We start from the raw sequence: 22,214 nt of genomic DNA, 5'->3' as shown, positions 1-22,214 counted from the left end.
TATGTAAACTTCTGACCCACTGGAATTGTAATACCCTAAATTATATGTGAAATAATCTATCTGTAAAATTACTCGTGTCATGCACAAAGTAGATGTCCTAACCGACTTGCCAAAACTATAGTTTGTTAACAAGAAATATGTGGAGTGGTTGAAAAACTAGTTTTAATGACTCCAACCTAAGTGTATGTAAACTTCCGACTTCAACTGTATGTTCCGTCAACATTGTGTTGCATCATATTGTCAGTGAATTGCAATTCACATAGTATACTTTAGAATAATGTCGGCACACCTCTTACAATTATATTGGTTTTATTGAAAATGCATTTGTTTTAAGGTAAAAACAGTACAAAATGCATAATATTGCAAATCAATGAATTGCACTTCCTTAAGGTATAGCTATGCGTCTGTCCTTCAATATGCTACAGATGTAGGATCTTGATTTGATCACTGTTTTGTTGCGGAGAACTTTCCTGCACAGCAAGAAATGTACACTTGTGTATTTGATGTTTAAAATGGCTTCTAACGTTTGTAATTTCCACTTTAAAATGTGATACTTGATTTGCCCTAATGAAAAATCTATCAACCCCTACAAAAAATGTAATTAATTATAATCCACATTCACATTGCCTATTTCTGCAGGTGTATTTTCTTTCAGTAGCAAACTGGCTCAAATTAAGTTCCTCCATCTGTACAGTAATATTGAAGGACCTGGTAACCCAGTCAAGAAGATCAAATGTGTGATTGAATCACTTGCTGTCAGTGTGACATTTTTTCTGTGAGATTTAAATTATTATCTATAAATATTAGGTGCAATAAGTGGATGGTTTATGTTCAAATGAATCCATCTGATCCAAAGTCACTATTCGTCAAAGGCCTAGAAATATAAAGATTGAATACCCTACATGCTTATGTATACTGTAAATAGCCCTTCTTTATTGTTGTAAGTTCAGTGCATGGATTGCTACTTCTGGGTCGTGAGTTGATTCCACCCCTAATGTAATCATATAGGAGATAGTAAGCAAAGGTGTTTGGTGCTGATCAACGTTAATCAAAATTATTAATGAGTTGCAGAATTATGGCATTACGTGAAGGACCATATGGTCTGTGATGATGATCAGTTGAGCCAAGTGAGTTAGAATTAAGCAATAAGGCCATTATACCACGGCTAAGGGCTGTTCTTTACACACAACACAAAGCGGAGTGCCTGGATGCAGCCCTTAGCCGTGGTACATTGGCCATAAACCACGAAGCCCCGAGGTGCCTTATTGCTATTATAAACTGGTTACCAACCTAATAAGAGCAGTAAAAATAAGTGCTTTTTCATAACCGTGGTATACGGTCTGATATACCACGGCTGTCAGCCAATCAGCATTCAGGGCTCGAACCACCCAGTTTATAATGTGAAATGCATATTCCAGATATAATATTGATGCATTTCGTCCTGTCCTTACAGTACATTTCCTTTCTGTGGGTTAGAGTAAGTTAGTGAGATGTTAACATGTGTGTAAGTGAAAGGCAATGACAGCTTTGTGCATGGGAAGTGATAAAGAAGTGTCAAAACCATGCTTACTTTTTCAACTGAAATTCAATCATATTTTCATAAAATAGTCTGCCGCATGTTGAATAACACAGTAATAAGAAACTTTAATATGTTATATAATATAATCAACAAACTTTAATATGTTAAAATAAGTCTATATTTTTGTCTATATGCAATAGTCAAATCTTGGATTCAACCCCTATTTCTGCACATTGATGGATTAGAACAGCTATTAGAACAGAACTATAACCTTGACTATATCCTGTTTCCAAAAAACAAAGCAGTCTAGGATCCCATATATCGCAATCTTCCTGTACATACTCCTGAAGTGCATGTCTGTGTGCAGAGAAAGAGAAAGAGAGAGAGCGAGACAGACAGACAGAAAAAGGGAAAGAGAGAAAGGGGAAGAAAGGGGAGAGAGAGTAACTGGGCTCTCTCAAGACTGGAGAGAAGAGGCAAGAAGGGTTCATGTAGAGTCGGTTCACTAATATAGTGTAATGTACTGTATATAACTTCTTCTTCCATGATGTTCTCAGTCTCCAAATGTTTGTGCTTTTCCAACAGGCTGATGTACAATTAAAGTATATTTTTAGAGAAACAGGCCTTCCACATGGTGATTCCTCTTCTGGTCAAGCAGAGACCAAAAAGGTGTGCCATTGGAAATCATTTTTAAAAAGTGAGAGAAACATTTGCCCGGTAAATAAATAATATCCATCTTCATATTGTGGGCTACATTTCATGATGACAAAAATATATCCAGTCTCACCATGTAGTTCTGCTAACCTTTAGCCAGGGTATAAGTTGACCTTCTCCGGTTTTGAACCAAACACTGAAGGCTTGGCAGAGCTAAGATTGTTTAAAAAAAATCCCCCATTGATTTCTAGTGCAGTTCCAACTTAGAATCCTGATTTAGATGATTTACTGTTATCAGATTATCCGTTCCCTGGAGCAGAACATCTACTGTTGTGATAGATCCCTTTGAGGGAAGATAGATGTGTAAAAACAGATCCAAAAGTCCATTCCAAAAGCCAAGGTCTTCCCTAAGTTAAAGGAACCAGAGTTTCCAGCGACCATGCTTTTTGGACTCTGTCTTGGACTTGCGTTTGGGGGTTGAAGTGAACACCTCGTGGGGGTAAGGCAGAGCAGGGTATTGAGAGTTGTCCAAGGGGCACAGTCTCTTAATCAGGGGCTGTAACTTGTCCTCCTGCTGCTTGAAGTCCAGCTCCACACTGCAACACAAACAACACAATAACATTGAGTTAACACAATTTTAAATGGTTTTTTAGAGTGAAGTACATCAAAAAAATCAAGAGAAAACTGCAAGACTCAATAGAAGACAAAACAAGGAACAAACCAAAAAGACAGGCTTTTGAAAAATTTACTATTTTTCATAAAATTGTACAGTTATCTTAGCTAGCTGAATTGCTAGCAGAATTGTTTACTTGTTGCTAAGCAGTTGCTAGGGACTCTCCTGGAAGAAGCTAGCTAGCTTACAAAGAATAACAACAAAAAGTATCTAGTTAACAGAAGAAAGGAAGACAAAATAAGGACAAAAGAAGGACAGAAAAAAAAGGAAAAGAAAGAGGACAACATAGTGAAACAGTACTTCTATTGCAACTTGTATTTCGTCGTCCTAACGTAGTCTACACTGCTATCTGCCCAGCAGCTAGTCAGATCCTCCTCTCCACCCTCTCCGAGTTGGGCATCTCCGGCGTGGCCCACGCTTGGATTGCGTCCTACCTGACAGGTCGCTCCTACCAGGTGGCGTGGCGAGAATCTGTCTCCTCACCATGCGCTCTCACCACTGGTGTCCCCCAGGGCTCTGTTCTAGGCCCTCTCCTATTCTCGCTATACACCAAGTCACTTGGCTCTGTCATAACCTCACATGGTCTCTCCTATCATTGCTATGCAGACGACACACAATTAATCTTCTCCTTTCCCCCTTCTGATGACCAGGTGGCGAATCGCATCTCTGCATGTCTGGCAGACATATCAGTGTGGATGACGGATCACCACCTCAAGCTGAACTTCGGCAAGACGGAGCTGCTCTTCCTCCCGGGAAGGACTGCCCGTTCCATGATCTCGCCATCACGGTTGACAACTCCATTGTGTCCTCCTCCCAGAGCGCTAAGAACCTTGGCGTGATCCTGGACAACACCCTGTCGTTCTCAACTAACATCAAGGCGGTGGCCCGTTCCTGTAGGTTCATGCTCTACAACATCCGCAGAGTACGACCCTGCCTCACACAGGAAGCGGCGCAGGTCCTAATCCAGGCACTTGTCATCTCCCGTCTGGATTACTGCAACTCGCTGTTGGCTGGGCTCCCTGCCTGTGCCATTAAACCCCTACAACTCATCCAGAACGCCGCAGCCCGTCTAGTGTTCAATCTTCCCAAGTTCTCTCACGTCACCCCGCTCCTCCGCTCTCTCCACTGGCTTCCAGTTGAAGCTCGCATCCGCTACAAGACCATGGTGCTTGCCTACGGAGCTGTGAGGGGAACGGCACCTCAGTACCTCCAGGCTCTGATCAGGCCCTACACCCAAATAAGGGCACTGCGTTCATCCACCTCTGGCCTGCTCGCCTCCCTACCACTGAGGAAGTACAGTTCCCGCTCAGCCCAGTCAAAACTGTTCGCTGCTCTGGCTCCCCAATGGTGGAACAAACTCCCTCACGACGCCAGGACAGCGGAGTCAATCACCACCTTCCGGAGACACCTGAAACCCCACCTCTTTAAGGAATACCTAGGATAGGCTAAAGTAATCCTTCTCACCCCCTCCCCCCTTAAAATATGTAGATGCACTATTGTAAAGTGGCTGTTCCACTGGATGTCATAAGGTGAATGCACCAATTTGTAAGTCGCTCTGGATAAGAGCGTCTGCTAAATGACTTAAATGTAATGTAAATGTAACAATAATATATAATAAAACACAATCTTAAATTATAGCATACAATGGTGTTCTGGACAATTCTATGCTTCCAACTTTGTGGCAACGGTTTGGCAGCAGATCCATTCCTGTTTCAGCATGACAATGGCCCTGTGCACAAAGCAAAATCCACACAGAAATGGTTTGTTGAGATTGGTGGGGATGAACTTGATTGGCCTGCACAGACCTCTGACCAACCCAACATCAGTGCCCGACCTCACTAATGCTCTTGTGGCTGAACGGAAGCAAGTCCCCGCCAGCAATGTTCCAACATCTAATGGAAAGCCTTCCCAGAAGAGTGTAGGCTCTTATAGCATTAAAGGGGGGACCAACTCTATGTTAATACCCATTATTTTGGAATGAGATGTTCGACAAGCAGGTGTCCACATACTCCCCAATTAAGGTGCCACAGATGTTCTGTGATATTTTCCTTCTCTTAGAGAAGGAAAATACTAGAATTTGAAGCTACTGTGGAAAGATGGTTCAATCCTATTTCGGTTTAGCTTTTAGAGTACCAGGATTTAAGAGATTGAATAACATTCAAACCAGTCTTAATTGTGGGTATCACAAATTGAACATGAATGAAGGAGCTCAAATATGAACCATGACTCTGCACAATCTGGTACATTGGATTTTGATCCCATAAAAGTGATTTTAAGTTAATAATATGATTCAGGAGTACTGCCAATTCGCCGACATTCAATTTGTCCGTTGATAATCCAGGGTAGTCGCTAGCCATAGACTCCAGATGGATTGTTTGGGAAGCACACAGTACAGTCTGATAATTGTCATAGCACCACAAATAATTTCCTCTAACACTGAAATGTACTGGATGTGACATCAGACTAATGTATATAAAAAGTATGAGCATCTGTATGTTTCAGTGCATAGTGAAGGGTATTCCCTAACATGATACAGTATGTCCATCTAGTAGTCGGGATGTGAGTCGTTTCTGCTGTCTGATTTCCACATCCTCTGCTGTAATCCCTGGCTGCCATCATCCGATTCCATTCGGGCACTGAGACTAAATCTCTCACTGCTGGGAGAAGCACAGAGCTTTATCCCAACCAAATTAAATCATTCACAACCCGAGCAGGCCCAGACGTACTACATCTATAGCTATTGATTACGTTAATCTATTTATTTACGTATTACCATTGGCATGTGTAATAAATATGGAAAATACTATTTTGGAATGAGTAAAGTAGGATTCACACTGTCATACCTGACTGCCAATTTAATACGTTGACAAAAAATATTTCCCCCGGAGTCATTATATTTTCCAGGCCTCTGCAATTTAATCAAAAACATCCATTCTCTGAAGATTGCAACGTGTGGTTGTACAGTACTAGAAGCAACATTAGAAATAGTAGCAGTAGCAGAAAGTGTAATTCTCCAACAGGCAAGTAACATTAACCTTATCACACAATGTTGTCTAAGACTGATCTTATTTATCGTTGATAAATTGTTTTATTGAAAGTGTAGAACAATTTGAAGCGGCATATTGTTTGCCAGTCAAACAGATGGAAGTTAAAGAGGAGTCAAACCTTCTGAAATGACATGAAAACCCTCCAAGGTCAAACATAAGTATACACAGTGTAGGCAGACAGATGGATGTACAATGCCCTGTTCAGCCCTTTTCACAATCACCGGCATGACAGGCAGTCCAATTAGTTTTCTGAAGGAGATGCTCTGCTCAAAAATGACAGAGTTAATCTTAGGAAGTGTCCATACCCTTAAGATAAGTGTCAGTTATTCAACTCTATGACAACCTTCAGAGAAAATGATACATGGTGCCAGACAGGCATTTGGCAGAAGATTGAATCAATCAATAAAGGTCTGATTACAGGAATATACATGTGACTATAAATACAACATTGAATATATACAGGCAGTTAATACTTGAACCTTTCCCCCAAAACAGGATTGTGAAATGATGAGCACTTCAATGATGTAGTATGTGCCAGCACATACTGTACCTCTGTTTTGGGTTGTTGAGATTTTACATCGGTCACTTGCTTCTTACTTCCATCAAGATTGAATTGCCACAACTTTGAAATGAGTTGCACGCTTTGTATATGTACAGATGACGTCCTCTTATTACCCAGTATTTCTAGAGCCATTCTGAAAGCTCAGCATTTCAGGGCTCTTGTTGATGCCAAGCTTTCGCTAGAAAACAGCACAAAGCACAACAGCGCAGCACACTATGGAATGGTCTTGGCACATATTAAGCAATGAATCACTTGGCAGAGAGCTGCAATTACTGTATGCTGTGGACAATTGGCTCATCAGGGAGCCCGAGGCACACTGTACTGTGCGGGTGGCCCCGGGGAGCAGGTGACTGAGTAAACAAAGACCACGGATCTCAGATCATCTCATTCTCAACAGATTGGGACAGCTAGAGATGGGGTATAGCATTTTCAATCATTCACAAGCAGATTAATCATCTGTTTAGCTACGGTCTGTGAATAGCTGTGTGTGTGATCACTGGTGCCTGATTGTTTAGCTGTGATCCCGGTGGAGTGAACATTGTTTAATGATTGTTCTTCCTTGGAGGGTGGTGATGGCAGATGTTGTCTCCTACATGCTCTCACTGTCTTCCTTCTCTGGTTGGTTTCTAATTCTATAATGTTGATGGTTTGGTAGCACATTACTTTACTATTACTGTAGGTTTTATTCTTATAATCTGCTAAATGAAGATGTAAATGTTCTCAATATTTTCTCCCCTTCCCATATCACCTCCAGAATACGGTATATTATACAATGCTCCTTATTTGTCTTTCCTTCTGGGCTACCGACATGAATGGTGCAGTCACCCCCTCATGAAATAGAAAATAAAAATATCCAACTAATATACTTCAATTGCCTACGTTTATTTATTTATATCACCAGAGTACAAATGATTCACTTGGAACCACTGAACATATATATCTTTGACTGACAAGGTGCCATTTTGATAGTACCTTCTTTGTTAAAATGTCAGCTAAGGTCCAGCTCTATTTAATGGTTGACTGCCTTACAGTAACACAGTCATGTGCACACAGAATGACGGACACATACTTTATTGAACACATCGATACTACAAGCCCTCTCAACACCAATGAAACTACTGCATCTTTGCTAAAAGCAGGGGGCATACACGCTAACCCAGTTAGCTACTTGCTCTTAAGAGTAATTCTAGAACATCTTCATTAAACCCAACTCATACAACCAGGAACTGTATTAGCACTGATTTGTGAAGTCGTTAATAGCCTCAAATTAGCCTTATAAAAAATCTCTGCAAACAAGATTCAACCCTCACCTTCTTTTTTCATTCTGATTCTTGTACCTACGTATGTAATGCATTATGAACTAGAACTAGTAACCCAATCCGTGTGGGTGTGCATCAGAAATCAGGCTTTTCACCTGTGCTCCCCTGGTATGGAATATGGGCAAAGACCCTAGACTGTTTACTGTTGATGTTACTGCAGAGCCATACTAAGTAGTCTAAGGAATCTATTCAATTCGTATCGAAGAATTTCATTGTTACAGCATGATTGAAATTTAAAGGCAATGTTGCCGAATTGGTGGTGACTGCATTCATGGTAAACACAGCATATGTCGGCTCAATCAGAAATTACCTTTACATTTTTATTGCGCAATCAATAACACTTCAGCGATACAGACTGAATAGAGCCCTAAGCTCCAGAAGGACATTAGCATGGCTGGGAACTGTATGGAGCAGAGGTTAGACACTCTGGGCCATAATCTTTACATCCACTGTTTTCTCAGTTTTTTTTTGCATTTGTTTCCCCAGCCTGCTTTTCAATGGGATGTGATGTGACTACAGCAGTGAGGCCTTTATGCTCTCTCTCATCTCCCTCCCTCTCCATCCCCCCTGTCTCTCTCTCTGCTCTGTTCGTATCAGTAGCATGCACTGGATGCTGCAGTATACAAGAGGGAGGGGCTGGGAGTGTCGGGCGGGAGTTGAATTCTGGGTAGGGCTTGTAGATTGACTACCTCAGCTCAACTGGGCACCTGCAGGAGCCCAAGCCATGGATTGATTAGCCATATTGGAACTGACTTGCTGCTCGGAATTAGAGGCCACGTCTCTGCTGCTGCTAATCTTGGCAATGAGCAGTTACTGTCCAAGTTTGAGGAATAATTGGCCGTTTGGTTTAGCCTTTTTTTTTAGTTTGGCTCTTTTTAATTCTGCTCACTGTATCCAGGCCAGCTCATTAAGTGGAAGCAAAGAATGGTTTGCCCAGCAAGGTGATTATTGCTGGCTGCCCTATCAGCACTATGAGTCACCACCACAGGCCCTGGCAGGAATAGGCCTGTCATAACAAAGAATGGTCTACTCAAACCTCTACTGTTTGTCCATTTTAGGTTGGATATCTATTTTTATTCACACAGCTGAAAGCCACAGTCCTAACATAACAGTTCAAGAAATCAACAAAAATCTCAGAAAATAAAGAATAGTAAAAAAAACGAATGGCTAAACAAAGTATACACTGTAACATGTGAAGTACATAACATGAATGATATAAGAAAATGGTAAACACTCATAGAAAGAATCATCATTCGCCTTGTAGACTTTGAAAATATATATTGGGGGATTGGGTGTGACACTCAATCCAGTGTGTAAATCAGCAAGATGGAGTAAGGGGATACTGTAGAGAAAAAAAAACTAGACCAAGTTTTTTGATATATTTACTGCCCATTGCGCTGGCAGAGACAGATAGCACTTGATAGATGGTCGTCTTGCTTTCATTTCCCAAGTCCTATTCAAGGACAGTCAAAACAAAATGCAGAGGCACACAATTTAGGAGCTGAAAAACCTATTGAACACAGATGGAATGATAATAATTTCCTTTGTATATATTCCACAGGCCTTTTTCTAATAACACAATGAATCATTTGCATAGACTTTTCATGGAACGGCTGTGTTTAGGTTACATCCTGGCACTTCCAGTGGAAAATGTATTTTCCTTTTTAAGGATTTAGAGCTATCTATGGATAATCTCAAGTTTTGAGAATAATTATCATGCATTCTAGACCTGGGTCAGCGTAAAGCTGTTGTCTCTCTGTGATCAGTGCATTGATAAAGATAAAAAATATTTTTGCCTCTATCAAAGCAGTTTTCCTTCTCTGCCCTTTATCCTTCATGGCTCCTTTTCTGCCCTTTATCCTTCCTGGCTCCTTCTCTGCCCTTTATCCTTCCTGGCTCCTTCTCTGCCCTTTATCCTTCCTGGCTCCTTCTCTGCCCTTTATCCTTCCTGGCTCCTTCTCTGCCCTTTATCCTTCCTGGCTCCTTTTCTGCCCTTTATCCTTCCTGGCTCCTTCTCTGCCCTTTATCCTTCCTGGCTCCTTCTCTGCCCTTTATCCTTCCTGGCTCCTTCTCTGCCCTTTATCCTTCCTGGCTCCTTTTCTGCCCTTTATCCATCCTGGCTCCTTCTCTGCCCTTTATCCTTCCTGGCTCCTTCTCTGCCCTTTATCCTTCCTGGCTCCTTCTCTGCCCTTTATCCTTCCTGGCTCCTTCTCTGCCCTTTATCCTTCCTGGCTCCTTCTCTGCCCTTTATCCTTCCTGGCTCCTTCTCTGCCCTTTATCCTTCCTGGCTCCTTCTCTGCCCTTTATCCTTCCTGGCTCCTTTTCTGCCCTTTATCCTTCCTGGCTCCTTCTCTGCCCTTTATCCTTCCTGGCTCCTTTTCTACCCTTTATCCTTCCTGGCTCCTTCTCTGCCCTTTATCCTTCCTGGCTCCTTCTCTGCCCTTTATCCTTCCTGGCTCCTTCTCTGCCCTTTATCCTTCCTGGCTCCTTCTCTGCCCTTTATCCTTCCTGGCTCCTTCTCTGCCCTTTATCCTTCCTGGCTCCTTCTCTGCCCTTTATCCTTCCTGGCTCCTTTTCTGCCCTTTATCCTTCCTGGCTCCTTCTCTGCCCTTTATCCTTCCTGGCTCCTTTTCTGCCCTTTATCCTTCCTGGCTCCTTCTCTGCCCTTTATCCTTCCTGGCTCCTTTTCTGCCCTTCATCCTTCCTGGCTCCTTTTCTGCCCTTTATCCTTCCTGGCTCCTTCTCTGCCCTTAATCCTTTCTGGCTCCTTCTCTACCCATTATCCTTCCTTGCTGTATATTGTTTAGTTAGTCCTTGTTTGTTTGATTTATGTATATCTGTCCCAATAGTGTTTATGGTGTGATGTACTGTAAGTCATCTGCATTGTTGGTAAACAGTATATTATTTGCTTCCTTCTATGTGACCTTGTGAATTAAATCAAACACCACTTCAGGATTTCACTTACAATCAACTTATACTGAAGCAAAGCTATTCATAAATCATGTAACATCTTTACATATCTCCAACCAAGGTTCATGAATAAAGGAGCAAAGTGTGTAGATATGTTTATCCCCTCTTATATTCCCAGAATTACAGGTGTTTTTCAACACATCGTTTGTTCTTTTAGTTAGTACATATACTCCACATACCCAAAGGACATGAGGCTGCCTACATACATACAGTATTACCCACGTAAAAGCCTACATCCTGTATCTGTTCTGTTTCTTCCTGTTATGACATGCATTCTTGTATTAGTGTGGAAACTGTGTTTATTTGAAGTAATCCCATAATGATATCACACCAAATGCATAGCATCACAAATAAGCAGGAGCATTCTTGTTGAATCATTGTGAGACATCAATGGCTGTAATCACTTTGTTAACATACAACAGCTCATATATTAACTAATTAGATTATGTAGTTTGTAAATCAGGAAGACTACACGAAGCAATGCATAGCAGCATTTATGGTAGGAATTGAATAATTTCAAATCCTCTTTCGTACCATACTAGTCTTCAGTTAGATACTGTACTAGCAAATGTGATTTGTCACATTAGTTATCTCAGATTATAGATCATCGCTTAAGAAATTATTATTACTATTTTTTTAAATCTTTATTTTACTAGGCAAGTCAGTTAAGAACAAATTATTATTTTCAATGACGGCCTAGGAACAGTAGGTTAACTACCTGTTCAGGGACAGAACGACAGATTCGTACCTTGTCAGCTCGGGGGTTTGAACTTGTATCCTTCCGGCGCCGACTGAGATGGCCGCCTCGCTTCGCGTTCCTAGGAAACTATGCAGTTTTTTGTTTTTTTACGTGTTATTTCTTACATTAGTACCCCAGGTCATCTTAGGTTTCATTACATACAGTCGAGAAGAACTACTGAATATAAGATCAGCGTCAACTCACCATCAGTACGACCAAGAATATGTTTTCCGCGACGCAGATCCTGTGTTCTGCCTTACAAACAGGACAACGGAATGGATCGCATGCAGCGACCCAAGGAAACGACTCCGAAAAAGAGGGAAACGCGGCGGTGTTCTGGTCAGACTCCGGAAAAGGGCACATCGCGCACCACTTCCCAGTATTCTTCTTGCCAATGTCCAGTCTCTCGACAACAAGGTTGATGAAATCCGAGCAAGGGTGGCATTCCAGAGGGACATCAGAGACTGCAACGTTCTCTGCTTTACGGAGACATGGCTTACTGGGAAAACGCTATCCAGGGCGGTGCAGCCAACGGGTTTCTCCACGCATCGCGCCGACAGAAACAAACATCTCTCTGGTAAGAAGAGTGGAGGGGGCGTATGCCTCATGACTAACGGGACATGGTGTGATGAAGAAAACATACAGGAACTCAAATCCTTCTGTTCACCTGATTTAGAATTCCTCACAATCAAATGTAGACCGCATTATCTTCCAAGAGAATTCTCTTCGATTATAATCACAGCCGTATATATCCCCCCCAAGCAGACACATCGATGGCTCTGAACGAACTTTATTTAACTCTTTGCAAACTGGAAAACATTTATCCGGAGGCTGCATTCATTGTAGCTGGGGATTTTAACAAAGCCAATCTGAAAACAAGACTCCCTAAATTTTATCAGCATATCGATTGCGCAACCAGGGGTGGTAAAACCTTGGATCATTGTTACTCTAACTTCCGCGACGCATATAAGGCCCTGCCCCGCCCCCCTTTCGGAAAAGCTGACCACGACTCCATTTTGCTGATCCCTGCCTACAGACAGAAATTAAAACAAGAGGCTCCCACGCTGAGGTCTGTCCAACGCTGGTCAGACCAAGCTGACTCCACACTCCAAGACTGCTTCCATCACGTGGACTGGGACATGTTTCGTATTGCGTCAGATGGGAATATTGACGAATACGCTGGTTCGGTGTGCGAGTTCATTAGAACGTGCGTCGAAGATGTCGTTCCCATAGCAACGATAAAAACATTCCCTAACCAGAAACCGTGGATTGATGGCAGCATTCGCGTGAAACTGAAAGCGCGAACCACTGCTTTTAATCAGGGCAAGGTGTCTGGCAACATGACTGAATACAAACAGTGCAGCTATTCCCTCCGTAAGGCTATCAAACAAGCTAAGCGTCAGTACAGAGACAAAGTGGAATCTCAATTCAATGGCTCAGACACAAGAGGCATGTGGCAGGGTCTACAGTCAATCACGGACTACAAGATGAAATCCAGCCCAGTCACGGAGGCAGACTAAATAACTTTTTTTGCCCGCTTTGAGGACAATACAGTGCCACTGACACGGCCTGCAACGGAAACATGCAGTCTCTCCTTCACTGCAGCCGAGGTGAGTAAGACATTTAAACGTGTTAACCCTCGCAAGGCTGCAGGCCCAGACGGCATCCCCAGCCGCGCCCTCTGAGCATGCGCAGACCAGCTGGCCGGTGTGTTTACGGACATATTCAATCAATCCCTATACCAGTCTGCTGTTCCCACATGCTTCAAGAGGGCCACCATTGTTCCTGTTCCCAAGAAAGCTAAGGTAACTGAGCTAAACGACTACCGCCCCGTAGCACTCACTTCCGTCATCATGAAGTGCTTTGAGAGACTAGTCAAGGACCATATCACCTCCACCCTACCTGACACCCTAGACCCACTCCAATTTGCTTACCGCCCAAATAGGTCCACAGACGATGCAATCTCAACCACACTGCACACTGCCCTAACCCACCTGGACAAGAGGAATACCTATGTGAGAATGCTGTTCATCGACTACAGCTCGGCATTCAACACCATAGTACCCTCCAAGCTCGTCATCAAGCTCGAGACCCTGGGTCTCGACCCCGCCCTGTGCAACTGGGTACTGGACTTCCTGACGGGCCGCCCCCAGGTGGTGAGGGTAGGCAACAACATCTCCTCCCCGCTGATCCTCAACACGGGGCCCCACAAGGGTGCGTTCTGAGCCCTCTCCTGTACTCCCTGTTCACCCACGACTGCGTGGCCACGCACGCCTCCAACTCAATCATCAAGTTTGCGGACGACACAACAGTGGTAGGCTTGATTACCAACAACGACGAGACGGCCTACAGGGAGGAGGTGAGGGCCCTTGGAGTGTGGTGTCAGGAAAATAACCTCACACTCAACGTCAACAAAACTAAGGAGATGATTGTGGACTTCAGGAAACAGCAGAGGGAACACCCCCTATCCACATCGATGGAACAGTAGTGGAGAGGGTATCTAGTTTTAAGTTCCTCGGCATACACATCACAGACAAACTGAATTGGTCCACTCACACTGACAGCGTCGTGAAGAAGGCGCAGCAGCGCCTATTCAACCTCAGGAGGCTGAAAAATTTGGCTTGTCACCAAAAGCACTCACAAACTTCTACAGATGCACAATCGAGAGCATCCTGGCGGGCTGTATCACCGCCTGGTACGGCAACTGCTCCGCCCTCAACCGTAAGGCTCTCCAGAGGGTAGTGAGGACTGCACAACGCATCACCGGGGGCAAACTACCTGCCCTCCAGGACACCTACACCACCCGTTGTTACAGGAAGGCCATAAAGATCATCAAGGACATCAACCACCCGAACCACTGCCTGTTCACCCCGCTATCATCCAGAAGGCGAGGTCAGTACAGGTGCATCAAAGCTGGGACCGAGAGACTGAAAAACAGCTTCTATCTCAAGGCCATCAGACTGTTAAATAGCCACCACTAACATTGAGTGGCTGCTGCCAACACACTGTCATTGACACTGACCCAACTCCAGCCATTTTAATAATGGGAATTGATGGAAATGATGTAAATATATCACTAGCCACTTTAAACAATGCTACCTTATATAATGTTACTTACCCTACATTATTCATCTCATATGCATATGTATATACTGTACTCTACAACATCGACTGCATCCTTATGTAACACATGTATCACTAGCCACTTTAACTATGCCACTTTGTTTACTTTGTCTACACACTCATCTCATATGTATATACTGTACTCGATACCATCTACTGTATGCTGCTCTGTACCATCACTCATTCATATATCCTTATGTACATGTTCCTTATCCCCTTACACTGTGTATAAGACAGTAGTTTTGGAATTGTTAGTTAGATTACTTGTTGGTTATCACTGCATTGTCGGAACTAGAAGCACAAGCATTTCGCTACACTCGCATTAACATCTGCTAACCATGTGTATGTGACAAATAAAATTTGATTTGATTTTTGATTTGATTTGATTTTTACTAGTCCAACGCGCTAACCACTAAGGGAACATATTGCTCATGAGGGAACATATTGCTCATGAGACTAAGGTACAAGAAAAAGCACATCATTATATGAATCATTCCTGCATGTCAATTTCCTTACTCTGACACCATGGCTGTTACATGAAGCATTATTTACGCAACAAGAGAACAGGGCTGAACTAAATGAGAGGCTTTGTCTGGGTGAGAACATTCATTGATTAGGTACTGATTACGTTAACTCAGGTTAAAATGGAGATTAACTTCTAGTTTAGTTTATTAGGATCCCCATGAGCTACTGCACATGCAGCAGCTACTCTTCCTGGGGTCCACATACAGTGCATTCGGAAAGTTTTCAGAAACCTTGACTTTTTCCACATTTTGTTACATTACAGCCTTATTCTAAAATGTATTAAATGCATTTTTTACCCTCACCAATCTGCACAGAATAGCTCATAATGACAGCGCAAAACCAGATGTTTAGACATTTTTGCTAATTTATAAAAAAATTAACATATTCCTTCTTTACATAAGTATTCAGACCCTTTGCTATAAGAATCCAAATTAAATTTAGGTGCATCCTGTTTCCATTGATCATCCTTGAGATGTTTCTACAACTTGATTGGAGTCCACATGTGGTAAATTCAATTGATTGGACATGGAAAGGAAAGGCACACATTTGGAAAGGCACACACCTATATGTCTATATACGGTCCCACAGTTGACAGTGCATGTCAGAGCAAAAACCAAGCCATGAGGTCGAAGGAATTGTCCTCCAAGACAGGATTGTGCCGAGGCACAGATCTAGTACCAAAACAATTCTGCAGCATTGAAGTTCCCCAAGAACACAGTGGCCTCCATCATTCTTAAATTCTTCGTAGAGCTGGCCGCCCGGCCAAACTGTGCAATCGAGGGAGAAGGGTCTTGATTAGGGAGGTGACCATGAACCCGATGGTCACTCTGAAAGAGCTCCAGTTCCTCTGTTCCAGTTCCAGTTCTCTGCACTCCACCAATCACACCTTTTCAGTAGATCGGCCAGACGTAAGCCTCACCTCAGTAAAAGGCACATGACAGCCCGCTTGGAGTTGTCCAAAAGGAAACCTAAAGGACTTAAACAAGATTCTCTGGTCTGATGAAACCAAGATTAAACTATTTGGCCTGAATTCCAAGTATCACGTCTAGAGTAAGCATGGCACCATCCCTACAGTGAAGCATGGTGGTGGTAGCATCGTGCTGTGGGGATGTTTTTTAGTGTCAGGCACTGGGAGACTAGTCGGGATCGAGGGAAAGATGAACAGAGCAAAATACAGATAGATCCTTGATGAAAACCTGCTCCAGAGCGCTCGGGACCCCACACCAGCGATCATCAGTCATGAAGGCCTACAAATTCCAGGTGACCGTTTAGTCACAGTAATTAGGCTTCTCCAAGGTCTGATGCTGATGCTGGTCATTAGTAGCCTACCAAACTTGCTAAACCTGGTACTCAGCACTCAATTGTCACTCTAATCATTCTGACATCAATACAAATGTAATCAAAAATCTAATCAAACACTTCCTGAGAGCCCATGACCTCATGTTGAGCAACATTTCTATAGGCTATGCAATTGTGCGAGAAAACAGAGTGATGGCATCTACTAAACAGAGACGGATCCCATCAGCTTTCTATAGGCGTACAATATTTACTTCTCAACTTTCCTAATATTAAGCAAATTGCTTATATTTACAACAGGAGTATAGCCTACCAGGCTGGCATGAAAATGAACCACGGGAAAATCATCCTCCATTCGCAGTTTAAGTGCGTTGATGCCCCTGTTTCGATACAGGTGCATGATAATGGTCCATTCTATTTCAAAACAAATTTCACATATATTATTTAGTATACACTACCATTCAAGAGTTTGGTGACACTTAGAAATGTCCTTGTTTTTGAAAGAAAAGCTATTTTTTTGTCCATTAAAATAACATCAAATTGATCAGAAATACAGTGCAGACATTGTTCATGTTGTAAATGACTATTGCTGCTGGAAACACCAGATTCTTTAAATGGAATATCTACATAGGCGTACAGAGGCCCATTATCAGCAACCATCACTCCTGTGTTCCAATGGCACATTGTGTTAGCCTTTTAAAATTGTAAACTTGGATTAGCTAATTGATCATTAGAAAACAAACCCTTTTTCAATTATGTTAGCACAGCTGAAAACTATGGTCCTGATTAAATAAGCAATAAATATGGAGCATCAAATTCTTATTTGAGTATCTGGAGCATGTGGGTTCGATTACAGGCTCAAAATGTCCAGAAACAAAAAACTTTCTTCTGAAACTCATCAGTCTATTCCTGTTCTGAGAAATGAAGGCTGTTCCATGCGAGAAAATGCCAAGAAACTGAAGATCTCGTACAACGCTGTGTCCCACTCCCTTTACAGAACAGGGCAAACTGGCACTAACCAGAATAGAAAGAAAAATGGGAGGCCCCGGTGCAAAACTGAGCAAGAGGACAAGTACATTAGTGTCTAGTTTGAGAAATACAAGTCCTCAACTGGCAGCTTCATTAAATAGTACCTGCAAAATACCAGTCTCATCATCAACAGTGAAGAGGCGACTCTGGGTTGCTGGCCTTCTAGGCAGAGTTCCTCTGTCCAGCGTCTGTGTTCTTTTGCACATCTTAATCTTTTATTTTTATTGGCCAGTCTGAAATATGGCTTTTTCTTTGCAACTCTGCCTAGAAGGCCTGCATCCTGGAATTACCTCTTCATTGTTGCTGTTGAGACTGGTGTTTTCTGGGTACTATTTAATGAAGCTGTGTAGAGTGTGCAGTCATTAGCATACATTGTCATTATAGTTTCTTGTAAGACAAGTGGCAAATCATTTGTAAAACAAAAAAGAGAAGTGTAACGGCCCAAGGCAACTGCCCTGAGGGATACTGTACTCTATACTGTACATATCTGATGTTAGAGAATTTTCCATTGAAGAATACTCTCTGAGTTCTAACGGATAAGTAACTTTCCAACCATGTGATGACAGGTGATGTAAAATCATAAAAGGTTTGTTTTTTCAGTAACAAATTATGGTCAATAACATCTAAGGCTGCACTGAAAGGTTGCACTGAAATCTAACAATACACATCCAAATATCATCTTATTTTTAATTTTTTAGTCAATTGAGTCAGTACAGTACAAGTTGAGTGAGCTTCACTACATACATGCTGAAAGTCACTAGTGAACGTGTTCTTTGAAAAACAGAATTGTATTTGTTCTCCATCAGTTTACTGAAAACATGCAGAAAACTGACTGGTGGGCTGATAGAGCCCAGTAAAAGGGGCTTTACTATTTTTAGGCAGTGGAATTACTTTAGCTTCCTTCCAAGCCTGTGGACACACACACTCCTTTTGTTTAAAGACATGGCAAATAGTGGTGGCTATAAGGTCTGCAACCATTCTCAGTAGTTTCCCATCTAGGTTGTCAATACCTGGTAGCTGATCATTAATGATGTTTAACAATCATTTTCCACCCCTTCCACACAAAATTCAAAACAGCAATCATTCTCTTTAAGGATTACCCCCTTTTTTCAATTCTCGCCTAAAATGACATACCCAAATCTAGCTCAGGCCCTGAAGCAAGGATATGGATATTCTTGGTACCTTTTGAAAGGAAACACTTTGACGTTATGGAAATGGGAAAGGAATGTAGTATAATATAACACAATACATCTGGTAAAGGATAATACAAAGAAAAAAAAACATTGTTTTGTATTTCTTTTGTACCATCATCTTTGAAATGCAAGAGAAAGGCCATAATGTATTATTCCAGCCAAGTGCAATTTCGATTTTGCGTATGTGCAATGTTTTAGACTGATACAATGAACCTTTGCATTTCTGTTCAAACGTGTTGTATCAAGACTGCCCAAATGTGCCTAATTAGTTTATTAAAAACTTTTCATGTTCAAAATTGTGCACTCTCCTCAAACAATAGCATGTGTTCATTCACTGTAATAGCTACTGTAAATTGGACAGTGCAGAAGGATTGACAAAAAATAAGCTTTCTGCCAATATCAGATATGTCTGTGTCCTGGGAAATGTTCTTGTTACTTACAACCTCATGCAAATCGCATTAGTCTAAGTTAGCTCAACCGTCCCGTGGAAGGGACACTGATCCCGAAGAAGTGTGAAATGTCATAATAATAGTAGAGATAATAATTTATTTCAGCTTTTATTTCTTTCATAACATTCCCAGTGGGTCAAAGGTTTACTTACACTCAATTAGTATTTAGTAGCATTGCCTTTAAATTGTTTAACTTGGGTCAAACGTTTCAGGAAGCCTTCCACAAGCTTCCCACAATAAGTTGCATGAATTTTGGCCCATGCCTCCTGACAGAGCTGGTGTAACTGAGTCAGGTTTGTAGGCCTCCTTGCTTGCACACAACGTTTCAGTTCTCCCCACAAATGTTCTATAGGATTGAGGTCAGGGCTTTGTGATGGCCAATCCAATACCTTGACTTTGTTGTCCTAAAGCCATTTTGTCACAACTTTGTAAGTATGCTTGGGGTTATTGTCCACTTGGAAGATCCATTTTCACCAAGCTTTAACTTCCTGACTGATGTCTTGAGATATTGCTTCAATATATCCACATCATTTTCCTACCTCATGAAGCCATCTATTTTGTGAAGTGCACCAGTCCCTCCTGCAGCAAAGCACACCCACAACATGATGCTGCCACCCCCGTGCTTCATGGTTGAATGGCGTTCTTTGGCTTGCAAGCCTCCCCCTTTTTCCTCCAAACATAACGATGGTCATTATGGCCAAGCAGTTCTATTTTTGTTTCATCAGATCAGAGGACATTTCTCCAAAAAGTACGATCTTTGTCCCCATGTGTAGTTGCAAACCGCAGTCTGCCTTTTTTATGGCAGTTTTGGAGCAGTGACTTCTTCCTTGCTGAGCGGCCTTTCAGGTTATGTCAATATAGGACTAGTTTTTACTGTGGATATAGATACTTTTGTACCTGTTTCCTCTAGCATCTTCACAAGGTACTTTGCGGTTGTTCTGGGATTGATTTGCACTTTTCACACCAAAGAAAGTATGTTCATCTCTAGGAGACAGAACGCGTCTCCTTCCTGAGCGGTATGACGGCTGTGTGGTCCCATGATGTGTTTCCTTGTGTACTAGTGTTTGTACAGATGAATGTGGTACATTCAGCAACTTGTTCCCAAGGATGAACCAGACTTGGGGAGGTCTACAATCTATTTTCTGAGGTCTTGGCTGATTTCTTTAGATTTTCCCATGATGTTAAGCAAAGAGGCACTGAGATTGAAGGTAGGCCTTGAAATACATCCACAGGTGCACCTCCAATTGACTCAAATTATGCAAATTAGCCTATCAGAAGCTTCTAAAGCCATGACATCATTTTCTGGATTTTTAAAAGCTGTTTACAGGCACAGATAACTTAGTGTATGTAAACTTCTGACCCACTGTTATTGTGATACAGTAAATAATCTGTCTGTAAACAATTGTTGGAAAAACTACTTGTGTCATGCACAAAGTAGATGTTTGTTAACAAGAAATATGTGGAGTTGTTGAAAAACGAGTTTTAATGACTCCAACTTGAGTCTATGTGAACTTCCGATTTCAACTATAAGTGGATATCACAGATCCATTACTATTGATATACATTCAAGTTGGTTGCGTGATAACTTGGGTCATGTTCCAGCCATTAGTCACGGTAAGAAGCTTCCTCTTGAGAGAACAACTAGATGATAACCAGTCAATGTTCAGGTCACTCTGTTAGCATTTAGAGGCCTTATCTAACATCTAATATCAACTCTAGTAAAATTGGGGACTAGACTAGAGTCTATACCTGATCAAATTATTTAGAAGTTCCCTTAGCCAAAGTTTTTTTTTAAATGCATGCTGTTTTTTCATGGATATAGTGTATGTACTTAAAGCATGAGTCGTTTACTAAGATGACGATAATGAGTGCAAAAAATGGACATGAATGTATTTGTTGAAATTTGTTCACTTTTTAAATTTAGATCTCTGCTATAGCAGTCTCTGTTACGGTGTTTATTTGTGACATCACAAACCCTGCTATCTTATGTTTGCCCCTGTGAGTCTTTCCCAGCCTGTAAGGCTGGAACAAGCCGTACAGCTGAAGAAGCAGCTTGCTGAATGGAAGGTGCTTGCTGGCACACTAAGGTACAAAAACAACTAACATCTTGATGGTGACAAACTTTGAAGGCTCAGTACCATGATTCAGATGGCATGCTTCCGTATATTCTGTAATATTGTATATTGTTTAAATTGGAGTCGATCTCTGAGATGGATGTTTTTAGTCTTGTCTCTGAAGGCAAAGTGAAGGAATTAGACTCTTGGGAAAAATGGAGTCACAGTGTGAACACATCTGCAACCTGCCCGAGGATCATTTAGATCTCTCAGACGAGTGGAGAAGTCAGAACATCTATAGTTTTCTTTCTTTATTTTCTTTTCTTCAACCATGACAATGTTATATGGGCAGAACCTGCATCTAGAAATTAAACTCAATTTGCTGCTTCTAATTCGGTGTATGTGTTAATTCCTTTCTACATTCACTACATTCCTCTATTCAAATGCTCACCAGATTCTGAAATAAGAGTTGAGGATGTCTATACATAATTGTAATAGGATATCAATAGTTTATTTTCAGAATTGATCTGACCCAGATAGGAGTGTTCTCTTCTCCTTCAGTGAACTTATCATTGATCTCAGTCACACCATTTCCTGGTATCTATTTCCACCTCAGATTCACGTGGATGGTGCTCAATAAATTGATCTCCCTCTGACAGAATATTCTGTCAATTGTCACTATTGTTTCACAATCGAGCTACGCCCATTAATACTTCATGTAATACCATTAACACCATGCAGTGATAATAATGATATCCTCTGAACTATTCTATTCTACTCATTACCAGAAAACACATTCTACTTAATTGACTCTTAGCACTTGGTTTGCCACATTACAGTATATCACCTCACACATACAGTACATATAAGCACCTCTCATGCCATGTTGTTCCATTGCAGGTGTAAGTGACCTTTCAAGCTGTAAACAAGCTGTAAACAAGTACTCACCTATAAATGATGCAGGCACTGTTTCGACACGTGTCACAGTTGGCTGTGTCCTGTCCCGTTCGGTAGGAAAGCCTGGGGAGAGGTGAAAGAATGGATGATGCATTTATTTCATTT

At 41.8% G+C, this 22,214-nt stretch overlaps 1 protein-coding gene across 1 annotated transcript in view; it reads right to left on the bottom strand.

Annotated features, from left to right (window-relative positions):
• Positions 1-295: 295 nt before the first annotated feature.
• LOC124038266 (inhibitory synaptic factor 2A-like) overlaps positions 296-22,214 on the bottom strand; it is a 40,204-nt gene continuing 18,285 nt past the window's right edge. Inside the window, exons 3-4 of the mRNA XM_046353910.1 lie at positions 22,101-22,172; positions 296-2,769 (exon numbers count right to left, since the gene is read on the bottom strand). Coding sequence (XP_046209866.1) covers positions 2,586-2,769; positions 22,101-22,172 — 256 coding nt within the window. The 3' untranslated portion in view covers positions 296-2,585. The remainder of the gene's footprint in view (positions 2,770-22,100; positions 22,173-22,214) is intronic.

This window comes from Oncorhynchus gorbuscha, linkage group LG06 (assembly GCF_021184085.1).
Source record: "Oncorhynchus gorbuscha isolate QuinsamMale2020 ecotype Even-year linkage group LG06, OgorEven_v1.0, whole genome shotgun sequence".
In the NCBI taxonomy this organism is placed as follows: Eukaryota; Metazoa; Chordata; class Actinopteri; order Salmoniformes; family Salmonidae; genus Oncorhynchus; species Oncorhynchus gorbuscha.
The sequence above is the reverse complement of the archived record's forward strand: the minus strand, read 5'-3'. Positions and strand labels throughout refer to the sequence as shown.